The sequence below is a fragment of the Lipotes vexillifer genome, unplaced genomic scaffold (assembly GCF_000442215.2).
Source record: "Lipotes vexillifer unplaced genomic scaffold, Lipotes_vexillifer_v1.1 scaffold548, whole genome shotgun sequence".
NCBI classification, from domain to species: Eukaryota; Metazoa; Chordata; class Mammalia; order Artiodactyla; family Lipotidae; genus Lipotes; species Lipotes vexillifer.
This window is the reverse complement of record NW_006789826.1, coordinates 281,938-308,550: the sequence shown is the minus strand read 5'-3', so window position 1 is coordinate 308,550 and position 26,613 is coordinate 281,938. Positions and strand designations below refer to the sequence as shown.

The 26,613-nt window shown below is 41.3% G+C and overlaps 1 protein-coding gene across 2 annotated transcripts in view; it reads right to left on the bottom strand.

The window, feature by feature from the left end:
• Positions 1-26,613, bottom strand: part of POU6F2 (POU class 6 homeobox 2) — a 367,227-nt gene that overhangs the window by 235,759 nt on the left and 104,855 nt on the right. For both annotated transcript variants that reach the window (XM_007462843.1, XM_007462844.1), the window contains exons 2-3: positions 19,742-19,833; positions 16,268-16,496 (exon numbers count right to left, since the gene is read on the bottom strand). In XM_007462843.1, the coding sequence (XP_007462905.1) occupies positions 16,268-16,496; positions 19,742-19,833 (321 nt within the window). The remainder of the gene's footprint in view (positions 1-16,267; positions 16,497-19,741; positions 19,834-26,613) is intronic.

Genomic DNA, 26,613 nt, shown 5'->3' with positions numbered 1-26,613 from the left:
TACTGATTTGGTTCTTTAAGGCAAACAGATATTTAAAATATGTGGGTAACAACTAAAAGAATAAAAATAGATGTTTAACTTCTAATCCAGTAGGTGGGGGAAAAAACTCCCCACGATAATGGGGATGTAATATACAGCAAACACAATACAGCCAATAATATTATAATAACTTTATATGGTGACAGATGGTAGCTAGACTTACCATGGTGATTACTTCCTAATGTATAAAAATATCAAATCATTATGTTGTATAGCTGGAACTAATATAATATTGTAAGTCAATCATATGTCAATAAAAAAGAAAAAGAAAACGTGATAAATCCATTAGAATGCAAGAAACGAGAAAAATATGGTTTAAAAAAACCTCACAAAATAAGATGATTGAAATAAATTCTAATATGTCCCTATCTACATGTATCAACATGGATAAATCTCAAAAGCAAAATTTGAACGAAAAAGGCAAGATAATAAAATATATCTAGAGTGTGCTACCATTATATAAAATTTTAATACATTCAAAATAATACTATGTATGTCATGTATGTATATGTGTATATATATGTGTGTAGTAAATTTATAAATGAATGCACTGGATGGGTAGTGGTTACTTCTAGGAGGGAAAGAATGCCATGGAATGACTGGAGAGAGGAGGAGAGGACCGTAGCATTATTTATAATGTTTCTATAACGTTCCATTTTTTCTTAAGATAAAAGATCTTAAGCAAATGTGGCAAAATGTTAATAGTTATTAATCCTAGGTCACTTTATTTTATATATATATATATATATATATAATATATATTTCTTCTTTATTTCAAAGTACAAAGCATAATAATTTTTGAAAAGGAAAGAGAATTTTAGATTCTGATCAATGAAAGTTGCTCATAATAATTGTATCCTTTTTCTCTATATATAGATAAAAATCCTAAGCAGTTCCTAAACTACAATGAAGAATCTACAAAATATGTTCTAATTTTCGATACCAAAGAGGATCCTTTGTGATTTTCTGCCTGGGGGTATAAAATTTAATTATATGCTAATTATTTTTATTTTTAATGAACACTTCTTTTAACCCATGCCACATATATATAGAGATTTAGAGAGAGACTCCAGGCCAGGCTAGTGTAATGCAAAAGAAGTATAATTTGAGCTACAAATGTGAGCCACACATATAATTTAAAATGTTCTAGTATCCCCATTAATAAAGTAAAAAGGAACTGGTGAAATTCATTCTAATAATATATTTGCCCTAATATATCCAAAATATCAGTTTCAACATGTTATCAAGATAAAAATATTAATGATATATTTGGCAATTATGTGGATTTTGCATTTATAACAAATTTATATCGATTTGGACTAGCCACGTTTCAAAGGCCCAGAAGTCATATGTGGCTCATGGCTACCATATTGAACTTTGCAGCTCTAAGTAATAAAAGTGGCTCTCATTCATTTTGCATTTACTAAGTGTCAGGTACTACCCTAGGTATGTTACATACAGTATCACATTTAATCCTTAAAAGAACCCTATAAAATATCGGAGGTAAGCAAGTAAAAGAAAATCTCAGAAGTCAGATCACATGGCCAGCCACCTGTAGAGGTGGAATTAAACCAGGCCCATGTGACTCATGGCTCGCTCTGTTAATCACTGTGCTCAAGGGTCACCTACAGACAGAGCCTTTCTCCTAATTAATCCTCCCCTGACCATTCAGCTTCTATATTCACCAATCACCTCAAATCTGACTCTTACCAGGCATTTGGATTTTCAGTTGGGTAAATGCCCCTTAACCAGACCCAGAAATGGTGCTAAGCACACCAGTGTCTTTTACCCATCTCATGTCAAAGAGCTGGGAAATGGGATCTAATATTTGCTCTGACTCAGAATCACTTCCCAATGAGGTAAAATGCAGTAGAGCAGCAATTTGCAAAAGAAAGGGAACAGCGGCTATCATTCAACTCAGCACGCTGCAACCATCTTCTGTCCTTTTGTCTACACCCATTGTTCAACTACTTGACAAACTTCTATTTCTAGCCTCTCTATAAAAGTCTCCCTAGTTGGGGAAGTCATGCACCTTTCATGGTTTCATAATAAACTGGAGATGAGTACCAGTTCAGAATCAAAGGAAATAAAACTCCAGTTGCTGCAGCTGCCGGGGTTGCCTTCTGAACATGGCTTATACAATATTTCATCTGTGCTGACACCTTTCACTCTCAATTATTTGGCTGCTGTCAAAACAAATCAATCAAATTATAGCACTGTGTCTTCATGTTACCATTCCATTGTAAGTTAGTGACATTAACTTTGAAATATATGGAAGTATAAATTTTATCTCTATTATTTATTTAATGCAACTTTCTCTCATGTGAATTATTTTCCAAACACAGCAAACTCAAATTATGTCAAATGTTGAATATATATATGCTTTGCTAAGAATTTCTAAAATAATGGCACACAGGGGAACAGAGATGCATAAAGGTGTGTTAATGGACCTGCATATTCGTGCTAATCCTAACCTAGTGACAAATGGCAACCATTCCCAGTTCTGTCTTTTTTTTCTTTGCTTTTTGAGTTTGGGCTATAAACTTGGTGAGCATAGGGCTTCCCTGGTGGCCCAGTGGTTGAGAGTCCGCCTGCCGATGCAGGGGACGCAGGTTCGTTCCCCGGTCCGGGAGGATCCCGCATGCCGCGGAGTGGCTGGGCCCGTGAGCCATGGCCGCTGAGCCTGCGCGTCCAGAGCCTGTGCTCCGCCGTGGGAGAGGCCACAGGAGAGAGAGGCCCGCGTACCGCAAAAAAAAAAAAACAAAAAACTTGGTGAGCATACTTGATTAACATAATTTGGGAGAAGGTGACACTAAACCAAAGGAAAAGCTGAACGTGGAAACAAAATGTTTTTGGAGGTTAAGTTTGCTCTCAATCAGACAAAATTTTCCAAGATTAATTTCCCAAAATTAAAACTACATTATCTAAACTACAGTTTTTCCCAAGCTCAGATGTCCTCTTCTTTGGCACCCAGGCTAAGCACAACATGCTGCTTTTATTGTCCTGCGTGGTGGTTACAGTAGGCATGACCCAAAGTGCCTTAACCGGAAGAAAGGAAGGAAAAAAGACTCCAACATTTTCACTTTGAGATTTTAAGGCTACAGCTACATTTTTAAATAATAGATTTAAATCAATTGACTAACTTTTCGGCCAAAGAGCAAACACTGTTGAAGCTTTTATGTATAAGCTCTTAAAATAGCTTCTTTCTACATGGGAACTTGGCATGTCTTTAGAAGATAAAAAGCAAACTGACAGATACATTTTTCTGGCTCCTCCTTGTGGCACTGTGGCTATATCAGAGGTAAACAATAATCAAAAGCGCCAACGTGAATGTGTAGATTATGTCCAATGAAAGAGGATCCGAACACGGAGAATTACAGGAGCCCCAGCCAAACCTGAAGCAGAACAATCATACATGTTGGGAACTCTTCCTTCTTCCTCTTCCAATGGCTTGAATTGTGTTCCTTCCCTAATCTCCTCTCCCCCAGAAATTTCTTCCCTTCCCGGCTTGGGTCATATTTGTTGATGGTTTCTACATAGGATCTCTAGCACCAATCCCATTCTGAGTTTTAGATCCATGTATTTCCAACTGGCTACTGGCATCTCCATTTAAATTTTCCACAGGAAACTTGAACTAGTCACGTCAAACTCAACTAACAATCTCCCTCTCTTTCCTCTGATCCCTCCACATCTAATGCATCCCCAAGTCCTACCAAACCCACCTTGTTAATGTCGCCTAAATCAGTCCTCTGCTCTTCATCACTGCTACCAGGACCCTTCCTCTTCCGGATTACTGCCATAGCCTCCTTCCTAACTAGACTGGAGTGCCTACCACAGTGCCTGGTAAATTAGTAAGTCTTTGTGAAATTGATCAATCGATCTTTGTGCATGGTTCATGGGAGGAAATGAGGTTTGGCTTTTCCCTAGAGGGAGCTGAGAAATAATAGCTGTACCCTCTCACTGGGAATCTGTCCTGAACGTATTACACACATAAGAGAAGACAGGACTTTTTTGGAGAGCACTAACTCTCCATTCTCTAGACAGTGGGCAGGGGGGAACGGAAGACCATCTCCCATTTCCCTATTTTCAATACCTCCCCATTCCTGGACCACACACTTCCCTCAGATACAGAAGTCCTCCTTATTTTGGTGCCAGAAGAAATTGGAACAAACAATCCCAGTTCCCTCTATCCTTGGTAATAGAGGGAGACTGAGAAGCATTTCAAGTGGTCTTTTCCTTTTTCAGGCATTTGTGCCATTCTAGTGGCAGCCATCTTGGAAGGCAACTCTAAAGTCTGGCTTGGAATCTAATCCAGTTTAAACATCCTAGTGTAGACACATTGATAGATGCCATCAAGAACCCTGATGGATTTACATCCTTATTACGTGCAAACTGGGGATCACATTACTTCCCTGCCTTTTGCTTTGAAAATAAATGCTTTGGCTTTGCTTTGACATTTATGTGGCAGCTGGAAACCATTATCCTTTGACAATGCTTTATTCCACTGACAGTATCTCCTAAATACACACTATATTAGTTATACTTCTCATTCATGTGCTTCCAGTTTAATCCATGCCCCAGTGCCTCAGTGAAGTCTGCTTCAAGGATAATGTACTACAGAACGAGCTCTTCAGGTATTTTAAATAAAAAGTCTGAAGCCTCGGAGATATGGAGGTTTGAAAAACTGTCAAAGTAAGACACGTTGCAACAACTTTTCATAACTTCTTTATGGCAGATTTGGTATTATTGTATGGTATGTCATGTGGGGCTCTTCTGAATAACACTGCAAATATGAATTTATGCTCTAGGTATTTTGAATATTGGACTTTGAGACGGCAAGCCACGAACCAGAGGCTGAGAAATCACTGCATACTAAAAGGCAGAGCCCGTTCTTCTCGTGTCTGTGGCAGGTACTGCACTGCTCATTCTGGGAGTGGTATTAGACCTCTGTTGTCATGTACATCATGCTGCTGGGGATGCGACTTTCTTCTGAGTGTGGGCATCGCTAGACTAGCGCCAAAGTAAATCACAAGGAAAGGTAGCGCACATGGCCACCTAATTGTTTTGTCCTTCTGGAAGGAAACCAGAATACTCAGTACACGTCCCCATGCCCCACCCACCCCCGGCCCACACTTTCTCCTTTGATCAATAAGATCTACACGTTTAAAGGCAACCTCATAATATTAAATATTGCTCGTACATAATGAATGCATAGAGTTTCTCTGTGGTTGTATTGTTTTTAGTTTGAGAATTAATCCACTTTGAGTTGAGAGATGCTTTTTTTTTTTTTTTTTTTGCGGTACGCGGGCCTCTCACTGTTGTGGCCTCTCCCGTTGCGGAGCACAGGCTCCGGACGCGCAGGTTCAGCGGCCATAGCTCACGAGCCCAGCCGCTCCGCGGCACGTGGGATCCTCCCAGACTGGGGCACGAACCCGCTTCCCCTGCATCAGCAGGCGGACTCCCAACCACTGTGCCACCAGGGAAGCCCGAGAGATGCTTTTTAAAAAAGATGGTCAGAAGGTCAAGACCACAGACCCAGAGACTTAACCTTGTCAATGCTAAGAGTGCTGTTTGGAGTATGACTTCAAAGCTTTGCACCTTCATGAATCCAAAGCATTCTAATTTTGAAATAATATTTACAATAGAAACTTTAAGAAAGAAAGCAATCACCCATAATCTCTCACTGTCTAGAGTCAACCAGTAGCACTTTATAGTATTTTTCTTCCCCTCTCTCTGTGAGGTGTGTATGTTTGGGCTTCTTTTAAATGACTGGGATCAAATTGTGTATGTTTTAAATCTTTATTATTTTAGTGTTAACTTCTGCATCTGAGAAACAGCCATTAATGCTTTCTTTACTGGGAGAACTGGAGTCTCTCGTTTTCAAGAAGCTTTTTCTATTTTTCATTACATTAGCAGTTTTGTACTCACACACATTTTTTTTGCGGTACGCGGGCCTCTCACTCTTGTGGCCTCTCCCATTGCGGAGCACAGGCTCCGGACGCGCAGGCTCAGCGGCCATGGCTCACGGGCCCAGCTGCTCCGCGGCATGTGGGATCTTCCCAGACCGGGGCACGAACCCGTGTCCCCTGCATCGGCAGGCAGACTCTCAACCACTGTGCCACCAGGGAAGCCCACACACATTTTTTAATGTTTTAAAATAAATTAGTATTTTCTTGGTATTTCATAAGCACCGCAGCATCCACCTACTTCTTCTTGTGAAAAGAATCGAGGTATATTTTATGTACAGTGCAATTCACCCTTTCTAGTCTACAGTTGTCCAAATTTGACAAACACATAGAGTCATGTACCCATCACCATGATCAAGTTATAGAGAACGGCTGCATCAGCCCCTAAAACCCCGTACTCCTTTACCAACAACTCCTGCCACCCCCTGTCCCCGATCACCACTGATCTCCTTTCTGTCCCTATAATTTTGCCTTTCCCTGAATGTTACATCAAGAGAGTTGTACTTTTATATGTGCTCATTTAATAATCTCCAATTGTTCCATATATTTGCTGTCTACTTTTATATTTATCACTTGAATACTACTACTTTAAGACACTGTTAATGTGCTGTGTTCTAAGCTACTACACAGATGGTCCATGTATCCTAATTGGTTCATCTAATATAGAACCTCAGTGTTGGGATCTTAAAGGTCACCTAAGTCAAATACTCACGCAATGGATCTTTAAGGCGATGGCCGCTGGACACCACAGCCCCCTGTAGTACAGTTTCCATTACGCACTCTTCCTCCCGCCCCTCAGGAGCATCTTTATTCACACTGGCAGGGGGTTGAACAGGTGACCCGCCTGGCTCACAGGATGTGAGGGGAAGTGAAGTGTACCACTTCTGAACCAAAGCTTTATGAGCCACTGTGGTTCTGCTAGTCTGTCTTCCTGTTGTGATGAGAAAGCTCCATCCTAGGGAGGGGCTGCCCCTTCAGCCTGGATCCCAGAACGAAGGTGTGCAGCAGAACGACTGCCCGCCTGCAGCCCCCATGTATGCTGAAATAAACAGAAAAAAATAAACCTTCCGTGCCCCTCACTGAGATTTTGTGCCTGTTTGTTCCTCTAGCATAACCGAGGGAAAGCTAAAAGATAAATGTCCTGTCCATCAGGCTGCCGGATATTTCTTCACTGAGAACCTGTATCATTAACTTTTCTAAGCACCTAGGATTCACTCTGGGACATGCTTCCCCCAGACACTGTACGGCTTAGTCCCCCACGTCCTTTGGGGCTCTGTCTAGAGGGGGGACCAAAATTGATGATCCTGTATAAACACATCATGTCCCCACTCTTGACACCCTTCATCCTTCCATTGCTTTACTCCCCACACAAGCACAGAAGTGCCTTTAGGGAATCTCCTTGGTTTGTTTACTGCTATATCCCAAGTCAAGATCATGTCCTAGAATGCAATGAAAGCTCAATAGGTATTTCTTGAGTAAATGAATAAACTTAGTAAAAAACTGAAAACAAAAATAAATAAGCCCATTTCTAGTTGAGCTGGTGTGATTCTTCTTACTGGATAATGGAAATTACGTCATGTGATGGGTCTCCCCTTTGATTTATCCTCTAGTTTTAAACATTTGTCTAGGTTTCTTCTTTTTCTAATAAACAGCTTTTGTCTTTCATGCTTCTTACATTACAAGCTGCTTTGAATCCTTGGAATCACACAGGCACAGCTAAATAAACACAAACCTGTAACCATGCAAATACTGTAGTGTAACTGCATTGTTTTTAGGTACTTTTGTCTCTAACATATCAAAGCCTTAGAGACAAATGCACCTGAAGACAATGCATATGCACTCACTGTGCACAGGAAAGGCATACAAGACCCTCCAGTCTGATTTCTTACCATCTAAGACTCCTGATCTTCACTCAACAACAACCAAAACCAACCACAGAATTCCGGAGCATCCGTGTTCCTCATTCCTCTTCTCTACACTGAATGTTCTCTGTACTTCTCTTCACTCAATGAACTACTGTTTTTTTAATTGAAATATAGTTGACTTACAACATTATATTAGTTTCAGTCATACAGCAGAGCGGCATAGTGGTTCAGTATTTTTGCAAATTATACTCCATTACAGGCTATTATAAGATAATGGCTATAATCCCCTGTGCTATACAGTATACCCTTGTTGCTTATCTATTTTATTTTATTTTACTTTTATTTTTTTTAACATCTTTATCGGAGTATAATTGCTTTACTGTGCTATTGTGTGCTACTTTCTGCTTTATAACAAAGTGAATCAGTTATACATATACATATATCCCCACATCTCTTCCCTCTTGCGTCTCCCTCCCTCCCACTCTCCCTATCCCACCCCTCTAGGTGGTCACAAAGCACCGAGCTGATCTCCCTGTGCTATGCGGCTGCTTCCCACTAGCTATCTGTTTTACATTTGGTAGTGTATATATGTCCATGCCTCTCTCTCACTTTGTCACAGCTTACCCTTCCCCCTCCCTGTATCCTCAAGTCCATTCTCTAGTAGGTTTGCGTCTTTATTCCTGTCTTGCCCCTAGGTTCTTCACGACCTTTTTTGTTGTTGTTTTTTAGATTCCATATATATGTGTTAGCATACGGTATTTGTTTTTCTCTTTCTGACTTACTTCACTCTCTATGACAGACTCTAGGTCCATCCACCTCACTACAAATAACTCAATTTCGTTTCTTTTTATGGCTGAGTAATATTCCATTACCCAGCAATCCCACTACTGGGCATATACCCTGAGAAAACCATAATTCAAAAAGAGTCATGTACCACAGTGTTCACTGCAGCTCTATTTACAGTAGCCAGGACATGGAAGCAACCTAAGTGCCCATCGACAGATGAATGGATAAAGAAGATGTGGCACATATATGCAATGGAACATTACTCAGCTTATCTATTTTATAGAGAGCAGTTTGTATCTGTTAACCTCATACCCCTAGTTGGTTCCTCCCCTGTTCACTGTCCCCTTCGGTAACCACAAGTTTGTTTTCAATATCTGTGAATTTGTTTCTGTCTTGCATATACATTCATTTGTATTATTTTTTAGATTCTGCATATAAGTGGCATCATATGATACTTATCTTTCCCTGTCTTATTTCACTAAGCATAATATTCTCTAGGTCTATCCATGTTGCTGCAAATGGCATTATTTCATTCTTCTTTTGGCTCAGTAATATTCCAGTGTGTGTGTGTGTGTGTATGTGTGTGTGTGTGTGTGTGTGTGTGTATACACACATCTTCTTCTTAATTCAACCATCTGTTGATTGGGTTGCTTCCATGTCTTGCCTATTGTAAACAGTGATGCTATAAACATTAGCGTGCATGTATCTTCACTCATCCATCCATCCATCATTCATTATTGAGTACCTATATTGAGCCAGCACTGCTCCAGTTCTTGGACCACATCAATGAACCAAACAAAGATGCCTATTACAGGGCTTGCCAAGCACAAACAATACATATTATAAGCACATTATATGCAGATAACCTCCTCTAGACCCCCAGGGCCAAGCACCACCATGCTGCATCCACTCTCCCCATGCTACAGTAGGCATGACACAAAGTGCTTAAAAAGCAAGGAAAAACAAGACTCAACCATTTTTGAGATTTTTAAGGTTATGCAGAAGGTAATAAGTATTATGGACAAAGGATATAAAGGAAAGCAGGTGAGGGGGGAACTGGAGTATTGGGGCTGGCACAAGGAGGGAGGGAGGTTTGATGCTTTCTGGGAACAGAGTTTCTAGAGAATAGCCCGTGCAAAGGCCCTTGGGTAGGAGTATGTTTAAAGAACACCAAGGAGGTCACGGGGCCTTTACAGAGGCCGACTGAATTGGAAGAGGGGAGTGTGGGGCTGAGAAAGTAAAATAAATTAGACTGAAGATGTATGTCTTAGAAAAAACTTTGGCACACGGAACTGACTGGAAGCAGAAAGGTCAGAAGCATTCATGGTTTCTGAGGGAACTAGATTCCCAAAGAAGCCACAAATCTTTAACTGTTGGAAACTTCAAGCAACCTGCAGCCCCCAAGCTTCCATAAGCTGTGCATGAACTGAGGAAGCCCCCAAAGAAAGGTATATTCCTCAACTTTCCCTTCAAATGTAGCCAAGAAAGATAACAGACAGAGGAGAATTTCCCCAGGGGTGTAGCCAAGGGCCAAGGTGAACCATGGCCAAGGGTGTTTTCCAAGAAACGCCCACTGGAGGACCCCTCCCTCCCCCCAGGGGAGGGGACTTCTTGATCTCTGCCTCCTGGGATGTGGGGACAACTATGGACAAATTGTGGCACATTCTTAACGATGGAACAATCCTGGGAAATGAAAAGAAACTGCTGAAATCCACAGCATGGATAAATCTCAAAAATATTATGCTGAGCATGAAAAGCCAGACACCAAAGAATACATACATGTGAATCGATTTATATGCAGTTCTAGAACAGACAAAACTAATTGATAATGACAGAAAGTAGATCAGGGCTTGCCTAGCTGGAAGGAGGACACTGACTACAAAGGGACACAAGGGAACATTTGGGGATAATGAACTGTTTTCTGTATTGATTGTGGTGGGTGGAGTTTGCATGGATGCAAACAATTATTGAAACCCATTGGATTGTGCACTTAACATCCATGTATTTATTGCATGTAAATGATACCTCCATGAAATCAACAACAACAACAACACAAACAAAAAGGCACTGTAATGTCTCTTACACATGAAATTCCTAACCCCTAAAACGATCCCTACATACCTCAACCTCTACAGACTTTAATTTGGAGAGGTGGAGAAAACCAGGCCAGGTTTCCTGCCACCGCTAAAGGCAGGAACCTTGGCCTTGATTTTCCAACTTGCCTTGAACCTAATTGCTTTTCCACGTTCAGGGTAAGCAGCACTTTCTAATGTATTTTTGGTCATTAATTTAAATGTTATGCTTGACTTAACTGGAATGTTCACACTTTGATATAAATCTCCTACATAGCACATTTATATTCTCCATTTACATTGCCTGCAGTGATAAGTGGGTTGTCTCAGCCTGTGCTATGGGAAAAAGCCTCTAACCTGAATCTTCTGTCCTAGAAGTTGACACACTCTGCTGCCCCACTAAGCCCTTTGCTGTTGTTGTCTCTTGTGTGGAAGTTGTTTTTATCTACATTTTCCGCCTACATCTAAAAAAGGCCAAAACTCCAACACATTTGCGTGAGTTCCATAATGGGGATTTTATCTTGCCACATCAAATAACAATCTTGTTCCCATGCTAGGACAACTGCAGATTACAGGTTTAGTACAGCTATCTGTGTTTTCAAATAATAAGGAAAATGGGAGACACTGATTTAAGGGAGTTTATAAAATATGTGACAGAGCAACCTTAGTCATTTTCTTTCTTTGAGGTTTAGGGTCATAGTAAATCTTATGTTACAGGTATGGGTTTACTGACAGGCACCTGAAACCAAATTCTTGTGAGCACAGGACAGACAAAGGTCCCAGGAATGGAGGGACCACGAGTAGTGATGGTGGGAGTTACCTGGAAGGGGAAAGGGCTTGCAAAGGTAAGAGAGGAGAGAACACAAAAACTACACCTACCTCAGGTAAGGACACAGGGTGTTGAGGAGTAGGTTATTTCTAGGCCTTATCTGAGTTTAGAGCATTTCTAGGCTTGCACCCCAGCCAGGACTTCCAAAGATTTCCCTTAAAATATTCAGAACCAAGACTCCAGCTTTGGCACCTCCAAATTCAGACCACAGGAGATCCACGTCATCCTGGCTCTGCCCCACCACGCCCCCTGGCCAAATTAAAGCTGATTGGACTTCAACATGGGGAGTCAATCTCTAGTCCGACCAGGTAGACAGCCTAAAATGAAAAGGCTCAGCCTGACAGGAATGTGAGTTTTGGGGAGTTTGAATTTTAGATAGACGTGGAGAGAGGGGTAAAGATAGAGATGATGGAGAGAGATAGCAATGGAGAGTTCCTGAGAGGTTCACGCGTTGGGAAGATGCATGGACTCCAAGGAGACAGAATGGAACGTGAGTGAACCAAAATTGTGGGTTAGCTGAAAGTCAACCAACTTGGTAAAGAAGAGTCACAGGAGGAGGCATGGAAGAGAGGAGACAGGTTATCAGTCACCTGGGAGCGGGGATAGATGCCTGCCTGCTCAGAGGGGACAATGATGCAGCCTGCAGCCTGTGGGCTCACTGGCTGGACTCTGCTGGACTCTCTAATCCCCAAACCTGTCCCAGCCTCCCTGAGGCTGGGCTGCAGGGCTGTTTCTAGGATTCGGTGAGATTTCTAACTCCTCACTTCCGTCTGTTTCCTTACAAGAAGACACTATAATTGATGAGACAGCAGTGCGTGTCTCTCTCTCTCTCTTTCTCTCTCTCTCTCTCTCTGTTTCTCTCTGTCTGTCTCTCTCTCTCCCCCTCCCTCCCTCCCTCCCTCTCTCTCTCTCTCTCTCTCTCTCTCTCAAGGATCTGAAGAAAAAGGGAAAACAATCCCGAGGCTGTGCAGACGGGTTTCCTGCAGGGCAATGTGGTCTCTTTTTCAGGATGCAAAGCTTTTCCTGGATAAGATCTCAGAACAAGTGCTTCCCTGTGTTTTAATTATGCAAGGGAATACCTCTTGGTGTTGGGGATACACTTGTCCTGACAGAAGCGGACATGTTCTCAAATAAGTTATTCCTTTTGGTCATTATCATCATTTAGAGGCCTGGGCTGGTGAGGGAGATCAGGAGAATTAGTGACGTGCTTATCACAGTCGCATGGCTCCTGGTGACCCTAAGATGCTGGGAGTCTGGAGGACGCTGCTGGAGATAGTGGGAGAGGGCCAAATGAATTTTGAAAAAGCTCCTTGGATCAGGCTTTCTTAAACTTGAGTGTGCATAGGAGCCTCCTTTTAAGAATGCAGATTCTGTTCAGGGTGTCTGGGATGGAGCCTTGATAAGATGCTGATGCCGCTCGTCTGGGGACCATGTGCAGAGAAGGAGACTGAGATGGGACCCCCGCTGCCTGAGCAGAGAGGAGCTGCTCTCATGTAACGTGTCATTAGTGCTCATTAAAATACATGCAGGGATCACAGCCTCTGAGGGTCTGAGAGCTATTCCATGTCACTTGATACGGAACATAAATGAACCGACTCTCAAGCCCTTTAGTAAAGAGGAAGATACTTGAAAACTTATTCCTGGGATTCCAAACCATTAAGAAACTGATGTCATTTTTTTTGTTGTTGTTCTTAGCAAATTTGTGGCTTTTGAGCTAGAAGAATGGATAGGCTGAAGGACTGGGCAGGAAAGTTGGGGAATAATCAAAGACAATTCCAGTTGGCAGACTTATTTCGTCAATAAAATCTTAATGCTTCACAATGAGGAAAAGGGGAACCATCCAGAACTAAGTGCCTCCTATGGAAACAGGTCCTACTTCAGAAGTGTTGAACATTCAGTCCTTCCCCCTCACACTGATGAATCAAATCTGTCTTGTAAAATCACGCGAGAAGGTGGGCTAGCTATTATATAGGTGGGCAGACTTACTGGTTGTTTTAAAAGATTCTTAAAAGCCTTGGACTGAGGTTCTATTTTCATTGTCTAGAAGCAGGCCATGGGGAGGGGGCAGAGCATTCTACCCTGCCGGTTGTATAAATTTGTGTAAGGACTCCTTCTCAGGTATTATAACCCATTTACAGGAACACCACCCTTGAAAAAGGATGAGACTCAAGGACTTCTAGGACTGGCTCAGTCTCAAAGTCAATCAGGACCCCTGCAGATGACTTTCTGGCCACCTGCCATCACCCACCATCCTGAGTCCCACTACCTTCCATGACATAACCTGGGGAGCTACACAAGCTGTAGATGCGGCCAAGGGATTGTTAAGGGCCACAGTGGGTTTCTGAAAGGCAGTGAGATCATCCTTGGGCTGTCTGCTGGCCAACAAGATGACGGATCAGCATTATCCTTCAGGTGGCAGACACTGATCTTGGACACCTTGCAGAGATGAGACGTTTCGCTGATTCCTATCCTTATTACCCTTGGAATTTTTGCAGGATGACCATCTCTTTCCGGTTTGTCTGGGACTTTGCTGGTTTCAACGGTGAAAGTTACAGGCCCCAGGAAAACCCCCAGTCCCTGGCAAACCAGGATGGCTGGTCCCTTTTCAGACTAATGAGGTCTGGGTGGTGAAGAACTTATGTGGGAAGATATGAAAGGAACAAAAAGCTGAAGGAAACTGGAAGGGAGAAATTTCCTGGACCGTAACAGTAATTTAGGAGTTGGGATTCATTCATAAGGATATCAAAGAAAAAAGGTGTTTGGAGGAAGAGCTTGAAGGTTAAGAATAACTAGGAAGCTTTTCCTATAACTGGCTGACTTGCAGCTGGGAGGTGTTTTCGTAATGACCTCCTGACTCGCCTCCAGCATCATTGAAATTTCAAAGATGGAGACAAAGGGAGAAATAGCTCCTTGTGCTTGTGTAGTAGACAAGAGCCTGACCATCAATTCCAATACTCTTCTGAAGATGAGGCCAATAGGGAAATTGTGTGAGAAGCACCAGGGGATAAAAAGAGCTAATACTCTTACTGAAACTACTTACTCAGGATACCAATATTAGGATTCATTTTCTGAAACCAAAGGTGCCAAAAAGAACCAAATTCCAAACTATAAACTAATATTAAATTTGATATTTTTTAAAAAAAGAGAGAAAATTTTGATGGAAGTCCACATTGGACCAGTCACTCATGTTGAACCCTTAAAAATAATCAGGTACTAAAATCCTAAGACCACCAAACCTTAATAAAGAGATAACAAGCCTGTTTTTTTTAGACTCTGCCTTTGGCATCCACTTTAACCAAGCAGGATTAATTCGTGACCTAGGAGCTCATGTTTATTTATAACATTCAATATTCCCATAAGGGCAAATGTTCCAAATGGAAGCCTGCATTTTGATAATGCCCGTTTCTTCATTAAGATTTCATCATCCACCTACATTAAAAAGCCTCTTCCTACACTTTGTTGCTTTTGCTTTCACCTTGTTTATTCCTGCCTTATTTGCTTAATCTTGAGATCCTGGCTTCCCAGGCACTCTCAGGTTTGAAACTAGCAAAGTTTGTGCATTAGCGTGTCCCAGGCATGCATGATTTATGAATGGCAGGTTTCTTGGCACAACTTAATGGTATAAGAGAGACTTTGTTTTAAACATTAAAGTGAAAGTCAAGAAGTGGCAACAATGGGTGGGATATTAAAACATAGGGTGTGTAAAGAAGTTTGGGTCAAGAGTTAACCAGGTCTTACTTGGTCTATTCCTTAATCTATGGACTGACACTCTGACCATTTTAATAGATTATAAGGAGCCCTGACTTATGACCAACTAAAAAAGTACTTTAAATTGTTATTATGAAAACTTGCCCAACCAAACTCTCACTCTGTAAAAAAAAAAAAAAAAAAAAAAAATTTAATTGCTAACATTTGTATCAGTGGAGAAAACAACTTCTTTGACCAGTCCAAAATAAATTTGTCTTCCCTTTTTTTTTAGGCATCCTCATCATATTCAAGCTGTTTCTCCATTATAATATTTCTTCCTCTTACAGTCTTTTGTAAATCAGTCTATCAGTCAGTGTTACCAAATCTTTTAAAGAAAAGTTAAAACCTTCGTGATATCAAGAGAACTACTCTTCCTGAGTAGAGTCCAACTCTTATTATATGCCCATGATTACATAAGATAAGAGCTCTATATATAAGTCTATTTTTCTCACTACAAAATATGACCTCAAATAACATAATTTTTGTTTAATAATTATAACTAAAATATACTTAGTAAGAAAAATAATAAGTTAATTATTCCAAATGATACCTTGTATTTGAAATGTTCCAAACACTTCACACACAAACAAGTAATGTCTAACCTTTCTTTGCAGATGGCTAAATTGAAGAACTCATGAGATTATAATTCAGGTCCTCAAATAACATCACAATCATTTTACATCTAAGTTTTTGATGTGTCATGCAATGATTGCTCATAAATGCTTCCAGAAGACCTGAAAGGTTTCAAGTCAATGTTAAGACATGAGGACTGATAAAGCCCATGGCTTGAGCAAACTCAGGATTCACAGACACCTTGAAAACTTTGCTTCCTACATAAGCCTTTCATAGCCTTTATGGTGGAAGCAGCTCTGAACTACATTCAACATTCAGGGCACTTATCCACTTCAGAGAGCACGGGCCAGTGGATGGAGCCCTACATGACACAGAGACACGGTGGGTTACCTTGTAGAGTTTGCAGTGGCAGAGTCATAATGCCTCCGGCTGCAGCTGCTGCTACCAGCCCTTGGATGTTGGTGAGATTCGCAGTGGGCAGTGTGAGGACCAGCCCTTGCTGCCCTCCTAGCTGTCCAGCCATGCTGAAGGGGATGAGGACAGGCTGGCTGAGAGCCGGCGTGCCTCCCGGCCTCACACCGGTGACAGCAGAGGCTAACTGCTGGGCCGTCAGAAGTGGCTGCAAGGAAACACAAAATCCCAGCTCACTTTCCAGTGGAACCAAGACATGGGTTGTTAGAGCATTCTTCTTCCACTTAAGCTGGGTCAGAAAGTTCCTGAACAAGTAGCAAAGAGACATGTTCTATTCCAGAAAAAAAAGATTGACTTCTAGGAAAAAAATAGAAATTGTATTTCGTTAATCTTTTTGGAAAATTTCATTTGGTTTGGAAAGCTCAAATACCTTTCAAAGTAATACCCTACGCATATATTATTCTTCCATGGATTTTCACTTGATCCTACTCATATATTTGAAACTCTCTGCTAATTTATTCTGTTTTTCCAAAAAGAACTCATTGGAATCAGTGGCATTTATTGGTTCAAAAGAGCAATGAAAGGGCTTCCCTGGAGGCGCAGTGGTTGAGAGTCCGCCTGCCGATGCAGGGGACACGGGTTTGTGTCCCGGTCCGGGAAGATCCCACATGCCGCGGAGTGGCTGGGCCCGTGAGCCATGGCCGCTGAGCCTGTGCGTCTGGAGCCTGTGCTCCGCAACGGGAGAGGCCACAACAGTGAGAGGCCCGCGTACCGCAAAAAAAAAAAAAAAAAAAAAAAAAAAAAAAGAGCAATGAAATACTATTTTCATCTATTAAATTAGCAAAAATAATGCAAAAGATTTATGCAACGTGGTAGGTCTGTAGTGACACCATTATATGGATCTAGGACAGGCGGACTGGCATAAACCTTTTGGAAAGCAGAGTCCATATTAAGGGCTACAGAAATATTCATCCCCTTTTGACTTAGAATATACTCCTGGGGTATGCTTCTGAAGACACAATTTTTTAAAAAAATATAAATGAATGAAAATATGCATTACATTTTAAAATACATAAATGTTGAAAAACAGTTTGTTATACTGATAGTACTAAACTTGGTAAGATATTATGTAGTCTTTAAAATGGATCATTCTGACACCTCTAGAAAAACAGAAAATGTTTATGAGAATATATAAAATTAACTGGATAATAATTAAGCAAGTGATAAATCATTATTAAATGGTAAAATTATATACATATAATGACAAGATCTAGAAAGGAATATAGAAAAACAAAAATATTTGATGTGGATAAATTTGAAAAGCTTTAAACAATGTCTTTTGTTATTACACTAACATTCTTTGCCCTGTTAAAATGACATTAAAAACACATGTTTATATCCACTATCCAATAGCCATTGTTTGATATGGAAAGGCAGCCACATAGGTGTGCACTTCTGGGCACTAGATGTATCTGAGCTCAGGTGTGAGCTCAGGTGGGGGTCTTCAGGATGATGTAGGAAGGATTCCTTGTCCAACCAGGCCAGATGACTGAAAGGGTCACTGATCTTAGCATCCTTCATCCGGGACTGTCATTGCGCCCCTGCAGGAGCCATTTAAGATCTAATCCCATGCCCATTTTTGTTCTAGAGGAGCTGATAAAAAACTCTCATTGGGGAGTTTCAACTTTTTTGTTTTTAACGCAGAATGATTCTATAAAGTAAAAGGTAACTCAGTGTAGATATAGTACAAAGCCCAATATTTAATAGCCAGGCACTATTTAGATGTGTATGAACTCCGATGTCCTATCAATGACATGTTGAGTTAGTTACTTGTCCAAAGTCACATATCCAGAGGGGTGGGGGGATTCCGATCCAGCCAGGCTGCTCCAGAGCCCATGTTTCACTCCCTCTCAATACACGGAACAGATTTGGAGAAGGGGGGTGGCTTTATTTGAAGAATGGGAGATGGCTGAGTCATAAGCTTCAGATTGCTGGCATCATATCACTGCCAGTAGTGATACCATGATGAAAGGGAAGGCAAGTGGGCAGTCTTCAGACTGTATGCAGGCCACAGATTTGGATAGTGGGGCCTGCAGCATTTTTTTAATTGAATTCATGGGCTTACAGCAGGGCATCCACTGTCCACTTTGTCCCAGTGTCCCCTGTTTCTCACTGTCTGGGTCTGTCGTGCTATGTTTCTAACCTGGAGGCACTGGAGTTTGTCACCCCTGGTATGTTCACACACACACACACACACACAATGTCACGAGCATGAAATTAGAAAGGGTATGGCCTTCAGAAGCTGGTTTCTGAGATGCCCAGTCAAAGTCCCTCTAAGGCTCCATAAGAGATCAGGCATCAACCCAGGCTTTCTGTCTGGAGCACAGAGGCATTCATGCTCTGAGATGGACTTTGGAATCTGAGGCCATAGGGAGACTTGGCGGGGGCTGGAACAAGAAAGTGAAGACAAACTCAAGCTCTAAACTTGGGTTTTCAAGACTGGAACTGATGAGCCCTAAAATGCTCAAAGTGATTAATTTCCTGGAATCACAATGACAACCAAAGAGAGAGAAAGGCTCAAGGATCAGCTTCTTGTTCTATAAAAGTGGGTGAACTCTGAGAACTTCACACTAAATGACAGAGGTTAAAAAAAAAAAAAAAAAAAAAGCCCAGCCTTTTACAATTGTGTTGTGCATCTCCATATAACCACACCAGGCTGCAAAAAACAAATATTGGACTTTAAAAAATAATGAATGTATTTCTTTATTAATGCAGGAGCTATATATGATGTACAGTATTGTCAAACCCAATAAGCTGAACTTGCATTAAAATTGCATTAACTTTTTTGTATTAAATCACATCTTGTATTTCAAAAACGGCTATAGTAAGGTTGAAATAACTTAATTTTCTTCACACTCCAGTCATTAAAGTTTTACTTTCCAGAAAACTGCATGATAACCCAAAGCACAATTATAGTGGGTTTTAAGAAGAAAAAATGTTTCCAAATTATTAAAATCAACATTCCCTTTAAAAAGAGAGAAGAGGGGGCTTCCCTGGTGGCGCAGTGGTTGAGAGTCCGCCTGCCGATGCAGGGGACACGGGTTCGTGCCCCGGTCCGGGAAGATCCCACATGCCGCGGAGCGGCTGGGCCCGTGAGCCATGGCCGCTGGGCCTGCGCGTCCGGAGCCTGTGCTCCGCAACGGGAGAGGCCACAGCAGTGAGAGGCCCGCGTCCCGCAAAAAATAAATAAATAAATAAAAAGAGAGAAGAGTTCTGCTAACACATTTTTTTTTCTTGATGGTATTTAATAAATAATGTAGCCATACAGTTTCCCATACAAAAATTTATCACCGTCTTTGCTCTGTTGGAGTTAATTGGTTTTAACTCATTATTATTTATTTGGTTATTTATATGGTTAAACCATCCTGCATGCAGCAGTTGAGAGATACTGACCTGTGGCCCAACCGGGAACGGGAGGTGGGTCTGACTGGCCTGCTGTTGTTCAGGGGTGCCTGGGTCTGACAGCGCCGGGTTTCCTCTGGCCCCTGGAATTCAAAAGAGAAACGCACCCTTAATATAAGATCCAGAACGGGAACTACCCATGACCCCATCTTCCTGTGATGTCACATAACATTAAGGCACAGATGATATGCCAGAGTGCTTTACCAATAGCCCCAGTGTTCAAATCACTTGTCAACTGCATACATTATGCTAATGGACGTTCGGGATGGACCAAGTCATTCTAGGAGGGAGAAGGCTGTGACAGCAGAGAAAGTGACACCATCATCAGTCGCACTAATAGGCTTGCATTATACATCAGTTTGCAGGGGGGGTGCCAACATGGCCCCGGTGTGGGAAACTGCATTCTTTATGCATAGGCGGGCAACAGCTAATCTAATTTCCCAAAGCCAGAGAAAGCGTGATCTCAGACACGACCAAGCACATCTATATTACCCTTAATATGGCTTCGTACCCTTAAGCCCTTTCTCCATACACACTTCAGGTACTGAATCTTATGGATGAGTTTTCCTAAAAACAAAGCCTTTTTCTTTTCTTTTTTTAAAAATTGAAGTATAGTTGATTTACATTGTCATGTTAGTTTCAGGTGTACAGCACAGTGATTCAGTTATACATACATATATGTGTGTGTGTGTGTGTGTGTGTGTGTGTGTATACACACATTCTTCTTCAGATTCTTTTTTCTTATAGGTTATTACAAAATACTGAGTAGAGGTTCCCTGTGCTCTATGGTAGGTCCTTGTTGGTGGCTCCTTATGTCCTAAAAAACACATGCATCTCCCTAAGCAAATTTCCTGGGTGCTAACTTACCCCCAGGGATCCCCCCTGTGGTGAGCATAGACAACAATGTACTTCCTTTGCTAGAATCCTGTTGGATGCTAAAGTGTGAAAAATGAAATTCCACCAAAACAGCAGATCTTTCAAACTTTCTTAAACATTATTGTTTCTCTGTGTGTGCTTATGTGCTTTGTTTCAGGACAAACCATAGAAGGTGATATAGTGGCAGTAACAATAAATATGTAAGTAAATAAGCAAGCAAACAAAGCTAGCAGCCATTTTTGAGGGGTCTTAGTTGGTAGCTTTAGTTTTCTTGGTGACTGAAATCCAATTCCAAGCCATCCTTAACAAGATCCTCTTTCCTGATGTTTGTCCTATGAATAGCAAGTGGAAGACAATTCAAACCTTGTTTACTGGCGTGCCATGGATGACCAAGAAAAAAAAGAGATGATTCTGTCACACTTATAAATTTTAAAGAAGGTATTATTAGCTCATTTAAAACAAATTCTTCTATATATTCTCCAAAGGGACAGACTTATAAATAATGGAAATGTGGAGAAAAATACTTCAGCACATTAAGCTACAAATAAAACTGACTGCTACATATTATTCAATTGACTTCTATCTCCACAGCCACGTTGTCAATCATAACAGCATTTTATAATAGGATTAAGCAATACATGTGCAAAGCCATTATGCAGAAATCTGAAAATCTGATTAATTTGTAATATTTTTTTGTGCCGAAAGTCAAGAATGGACATTGCTTGGGGAATACTTACAAGCATTCTATTGAAATTTCTAAATTGATTTGGAACAAACTAATAAAAACACAGACTTGCTGACATTTTATAAAGTGAATTTTGTCAAAATATGTTTGGCATTTTAATGATCGCTGTCATTTAATAACAAGGGTAAGATGGCCCATCATAAGATGCCCACAATTTCCCCATAACATGCAGGAGACCTTTCTTCTAAATTTTTTATATTTGATTTATTTATCATGCTTGAGTAGCAGGGCATTTTAAACTGGGAGGTGCATTATGCAGTGTAAATCTCACAATTTCAGTTCTTACAGACCCAAGTCCTATTTTGCCTTAGAATTCTCAGTAGAGTTTTATTTACTTTTATAGAGCTAACCAGGTCCCAAAGTGATCTTTTGGTCAATTAACGTAAATTCTCAAATGGTTAAAAATCTTTTTGGTTTAGTTTATGAAGATGTTTTTAAAAAGTTGGTTTGGGGCTTCCCTGGTGGCGCAGTGGTTGAGAGTACACCTGCCAATGCAGGGGACACGGGTTCGTGCCCCGGTCCGGGAAGATCCCACATGCCGTGGAGCGGCTGGGCTCGTGAGCCATGGCCGCTGAGCCTGCGCGTCCGGAGCCTGTGCTCCGCAATGGGGGAGGCCACAACAGTGAGAGGCCCGCGTACCACAAAAAAAACAAAAACAAAAACAAAACAAAACAAAAATTGGTTTGTTCTTTATGCTTGCCAGACATGGATTTTGATGTCTGACTGTGAAAAACTTTGACAATGCGCAGAGAAAGAAAAATCTTTTTACACAATTAAAAAACATATATCTTAATCAAAAAAATTTTCTATACTATGCCAGGCCCTTCTGTCTCATACTTCTTTCATGCATACCAGGCTCACTTTTTGATTCTGTTCCTAATGACACATCATGGTAATGTTTGGGATCTGTCCCATCCAGGCACTGTGTCAACAAGATTGTGTCTTTGTTACCTGTAACCTGACACAGATTACATTTGCTTACATTTTATTCTCTGTTGCTGGAGGCTCTCACCAGTGCACAGCAGCTTGTTTTGAGGCTGGTTATTCTCAAAAACCATGTTCAGTGCAGTCCAGGGCAATTCCACACAATTTCATGTGTAAAATGAAGTCTTTCACAGGCTCTAGAGGAGATTATGTATGCTCTCCTGCCTGGATCAAAAAGTAATGTTTCTTCTTAATGCACATCTCCATTTTCCCCAAACACATGTATCACACTTAACCTTGTAAGACCATAAACTAATCTGTCTGGGTCATAAGGCGGCTCCCAAATCAGGGGCCTTCTCAGAGCCAGAAGGGGGATCCAGTAATCAGGATGAATAAATGACGTTGGCTAAGAGTTTCAGAGAGCTCTGAAGCAGTGCTCAGCTGTAAGTTAGCAGAGAATCTGAGGTTAGGTACAGCCACCGGTACGAAAATGTGAACTTGAATGGGTTGGGCAGGTTCCTCCTGATCAGGGTCCTAGGAAATATGCTAGGAGATCAAGGAAGCCCAGAAAGCTCTCTGTGGCCTGCTCTGAATTTAAGAGTCTAGGCTTTTCAGGCAGCAACTGTGAGCTCCAGGAGGGCAGATCCTGTGTTCACCGGTTTACCGCTTTATGCCCAGCTCTTAATGTAGGCATCATTCACATTGATTGAATATTCACTCAATGGAAATAGAGGTTGGGCTTTTAATTGGGGGCTGGTATCATTCCTTTAAAATAGGTATGGGGGGCTTCCCTGGTGGCGCAGTGGTTGAGAGTCCGCCTGCCGATGCAGGGGACACGGGTTTGTGCCCCGTTCTGGGAAGATCCCACATGCCGCGGAGCGGCTAGGCCCGTGAGCCATGGCCGCTGAGCCTGCGCGTCTGGAGCCTGCGCTCCGCAACGGGAGAGGCCACAACAGTGAGAGGCCCGCGTACCGAAAAGAAAAACAAACAAACAAACAAAAAAACTTACATATAAAATAGGTATGGGCATCCACTTCACTAGTTACTCTTATTTAGCATAAACTTTGGAAATTATCTCTAAATTATTAGCTTCTTAGCAAATTCGGCTGTAATTCTCATTTTTTGTTTTGTTTTCTAAATTTTTATTGGAGTATAGTTGATTTACTACAATGTTGTGTTCTTTTAATTTTTATTGGAGTATAGTTGATTTACTCTAATGTTGTGTTAGTTTCAGGTGTACAGCAAAGTGAATCAGTTATACATATACATATATCCACTCTTTTTTAGATTCTTTTCCCATATAAGTCATTACAGAGTACTGAGTAGAGTTTCCTGTGCTATACAGTAGGTCCTTATTAGTTATCTATTCCAATTTAGATATTAAAAGCAGTTTGGTGTACAGGTTAAAAGCAAGGACTCTTAAATTTGAAACTTTCCTTGCATTGAGATTTAGCCCTGCCCCTTAACTAGTTGGGCGAACTTGGGCTGGTTTTCCAGTTTGCTTATATATACACTAGCTTCCTCTTGTAAAAACCCGAGAAAATAATTGTATGTCATTCATAGGGTTGCTATGGTGAGGATTAAATGAGCACATATATTTGTAAATGTTTTGGAACAGTGCATGCTTGTCACAAAAGTGTTCTTTCTCTTGACTGCCATTAGTTAATAAGATTTAATTTATATTTAATACAATATTTAGTATTATTTAATTTGCCCATCATATTTACCTGCCCCAAGTAACTCAACACAAACGCCCATGCCTATGTGTGTTGTCCATGTTTCCTCACACACCACCCTAACTGTGTGCTCTGTACCATTTGATAAATGTTTGGATCTGAACTAAATGGTCAGGTCTTTAAAGAGCCTATGAAGTGAGATGTGCATGGATAATCCTTCCTTTAGTCCCTGGTAGCATGACCAGGTAACATGGCACAAAGATACTGGCAATTTGCTCCCAAATTCTCACCCAGACCATAGCTTAGACCAGCAGGTCTTACCCAGGCCTATGAATCAGAATGGTCTGTGGAGCTTCCTGAACACACAGAGGTTCACATCCCTCATGAGGCTACTTTCAGAGCATCCAGAGGGTGGCTCATGTGTACGTTTTATAAAACTCCACCGGTGACAGAAGACCATGGAGAGAAAACAGTGGCTTACATGCTGCTCAGGCAAGTATGAATCTCCTCTGCACTAAGGATGCCATGTACAATTAGTTTTACGACAGCAGATGGATCATCAGCCAGCATTACTCCCTTGGCCCTCCAAGCTCCTCTACTTGGAGCATTCTTCCATCGTAATCCTGGTGGCCTTCTAGTTTAGCAATCTATGTCAGATGCATCTATTTTGTAATGTTCACAGGTACTTCAAGGAGTAAAAACTGATTTTAAAAGGGATCGTAAGGACTTCCCTGGAGGCCCAATGGTTAAGACTCTGAGCTTCCACTGCAGGGGGCTCGGGTTCAATCCCTTGTCAGGGAAGTTCCAAATGCTGCTCGATGCAGCCAAAAATAAATAAATAAAAGGGATCATTAAAAAATTTAAAATAGCTACATTATGTTTATTTCTTTTCTTGCTTTATCAGTAGCAATGAATGAATGAAAAGCAAATGAATTAGTCTTCTATAACGTTTACAGTTTTGGATCTTCATTCAGTTTCTTTCCATTATCAAAATGTATTAATGGGTTTTAATTTTTTTTAATAAATTTATTTATTTGTTTATTTATTTTTGGCTGTGTTGGGTCTTCGTTGCTGTGTGCCGGCTTTCTCTAGTTGTGGCGAGCAGGGGCTACTCTTCGTTGCGGTGCGCGGGCTTCAGGAGTTGTGGCACGTGGGCTCAGGAGTTGTGGCTCGTGGGCTCTAGAGCGCAGACTCAGTAGTTGTGGCGCATGAGCTTAGTTGCTCCGCAGCCTGTGGGATCTTCCCAGACCAGGGCTCGAACCCGTGTCCCCTGCATTGGCAGGTGGATCCTTAACCATTCTACCACCAGGGAAGCCCTGGGCTTTAATTTTTGAGTGCTTAATTTAAAAATAAATAATAAGATGACCAGGAAATTAAAATAAATAAAATAAAGTAGCTATATAATAGAAGTCACTTCTGTAAACACAGGGACCCCTGATAGAAGTCTGCTAAGGAAAGGATAAGTCATAAATGTTGGAGACACTGAAAGACTGATTAGGAGTTCGGCTGGTACACTGCAATGAAACTTAATTTTAATTGTTAAAGTGCCTGCTTGTCAGAGCATTGGTTCATTCGACACCATCTTTCCAGTGTTGATCTTATATACAAAATCTGCAAATCTGCTGGCAGCTCTCTCTGCTCTGGAGAACCTGAACTATCTAGGTAGCTGGGGTGGGGGCAGTGATACCCTAGGCCCCTGCTCCTCTCTTTAGTAACTTCCTGACTGGGGGAGCCTCTGAAGTTGCACCCTGCCCCCCACCAAGTCAAGGTCAGAGTTCCTAAATGACCATCACTGCATTCCTCATAGTAAGTTAGTTTTCCTTTGCAAGTTAAAACAATTTTCTTTTTGTATAAGAGTTTTTGATTAACTGAGGCAAACAAGACTCAGTACCTCTGAGCAACTCTAATAGTGAAACAGATGTGCACGCCAGGATAGAGTTTTAAATGCGACCCCCTCCACCATTACCCCTTGCCCACACCTGTCTTTTTGGAGTTGACTCCTCCAAATAAGTCATTTTAAGAAACAAATAGAACATTTTTAATCCTGAGAGGGGATACTCCTTTCTGGATCCTTACCCCATTGCCTTTGCAAAGAGGATATAAGGGCTGGGGCAGATTGAGGAGAAAACAGACCTGCACATATGAATGGCTCATCGGAATACACCAGTTCCACTTTCAGTTGGCCATCCTCCAATATTCAGTGCATGAGATTCCCTAATTAACGACCAATGCATTTTTAACAAATCGATTCTTCAGAGGGAGAGTTTGGATTTCTGTCTGCTATGCATTAGCACAAACAATCACAAGAAGGTCACAGGGATCCCTCAGCTTTTTCTGGTATTTATACCTTTCCTACCCACTGTTTGCTGTTTTCACTGGGGAGTGAGGTGAGGCAGAGGTTGCTTATTATAAGATGGACAGTTGAATGCATTATTATTTCATGTTGGGCATGTGAACCCAGCTAAGTGGGGCAGAAGACCCCTCTAAATTAAACTTCCCTTTCTTTCAATTTCTTCAAGATTACTAAATGCCAAGGAGGGAGTGGAGGTGTCCACAAAAATCTTTTCAAAGTCACTGCCACTGTCTGCCAGTTTTTATTGCCCGTTGAGATTTCTTTATGATACTGTGACCACACATGTATT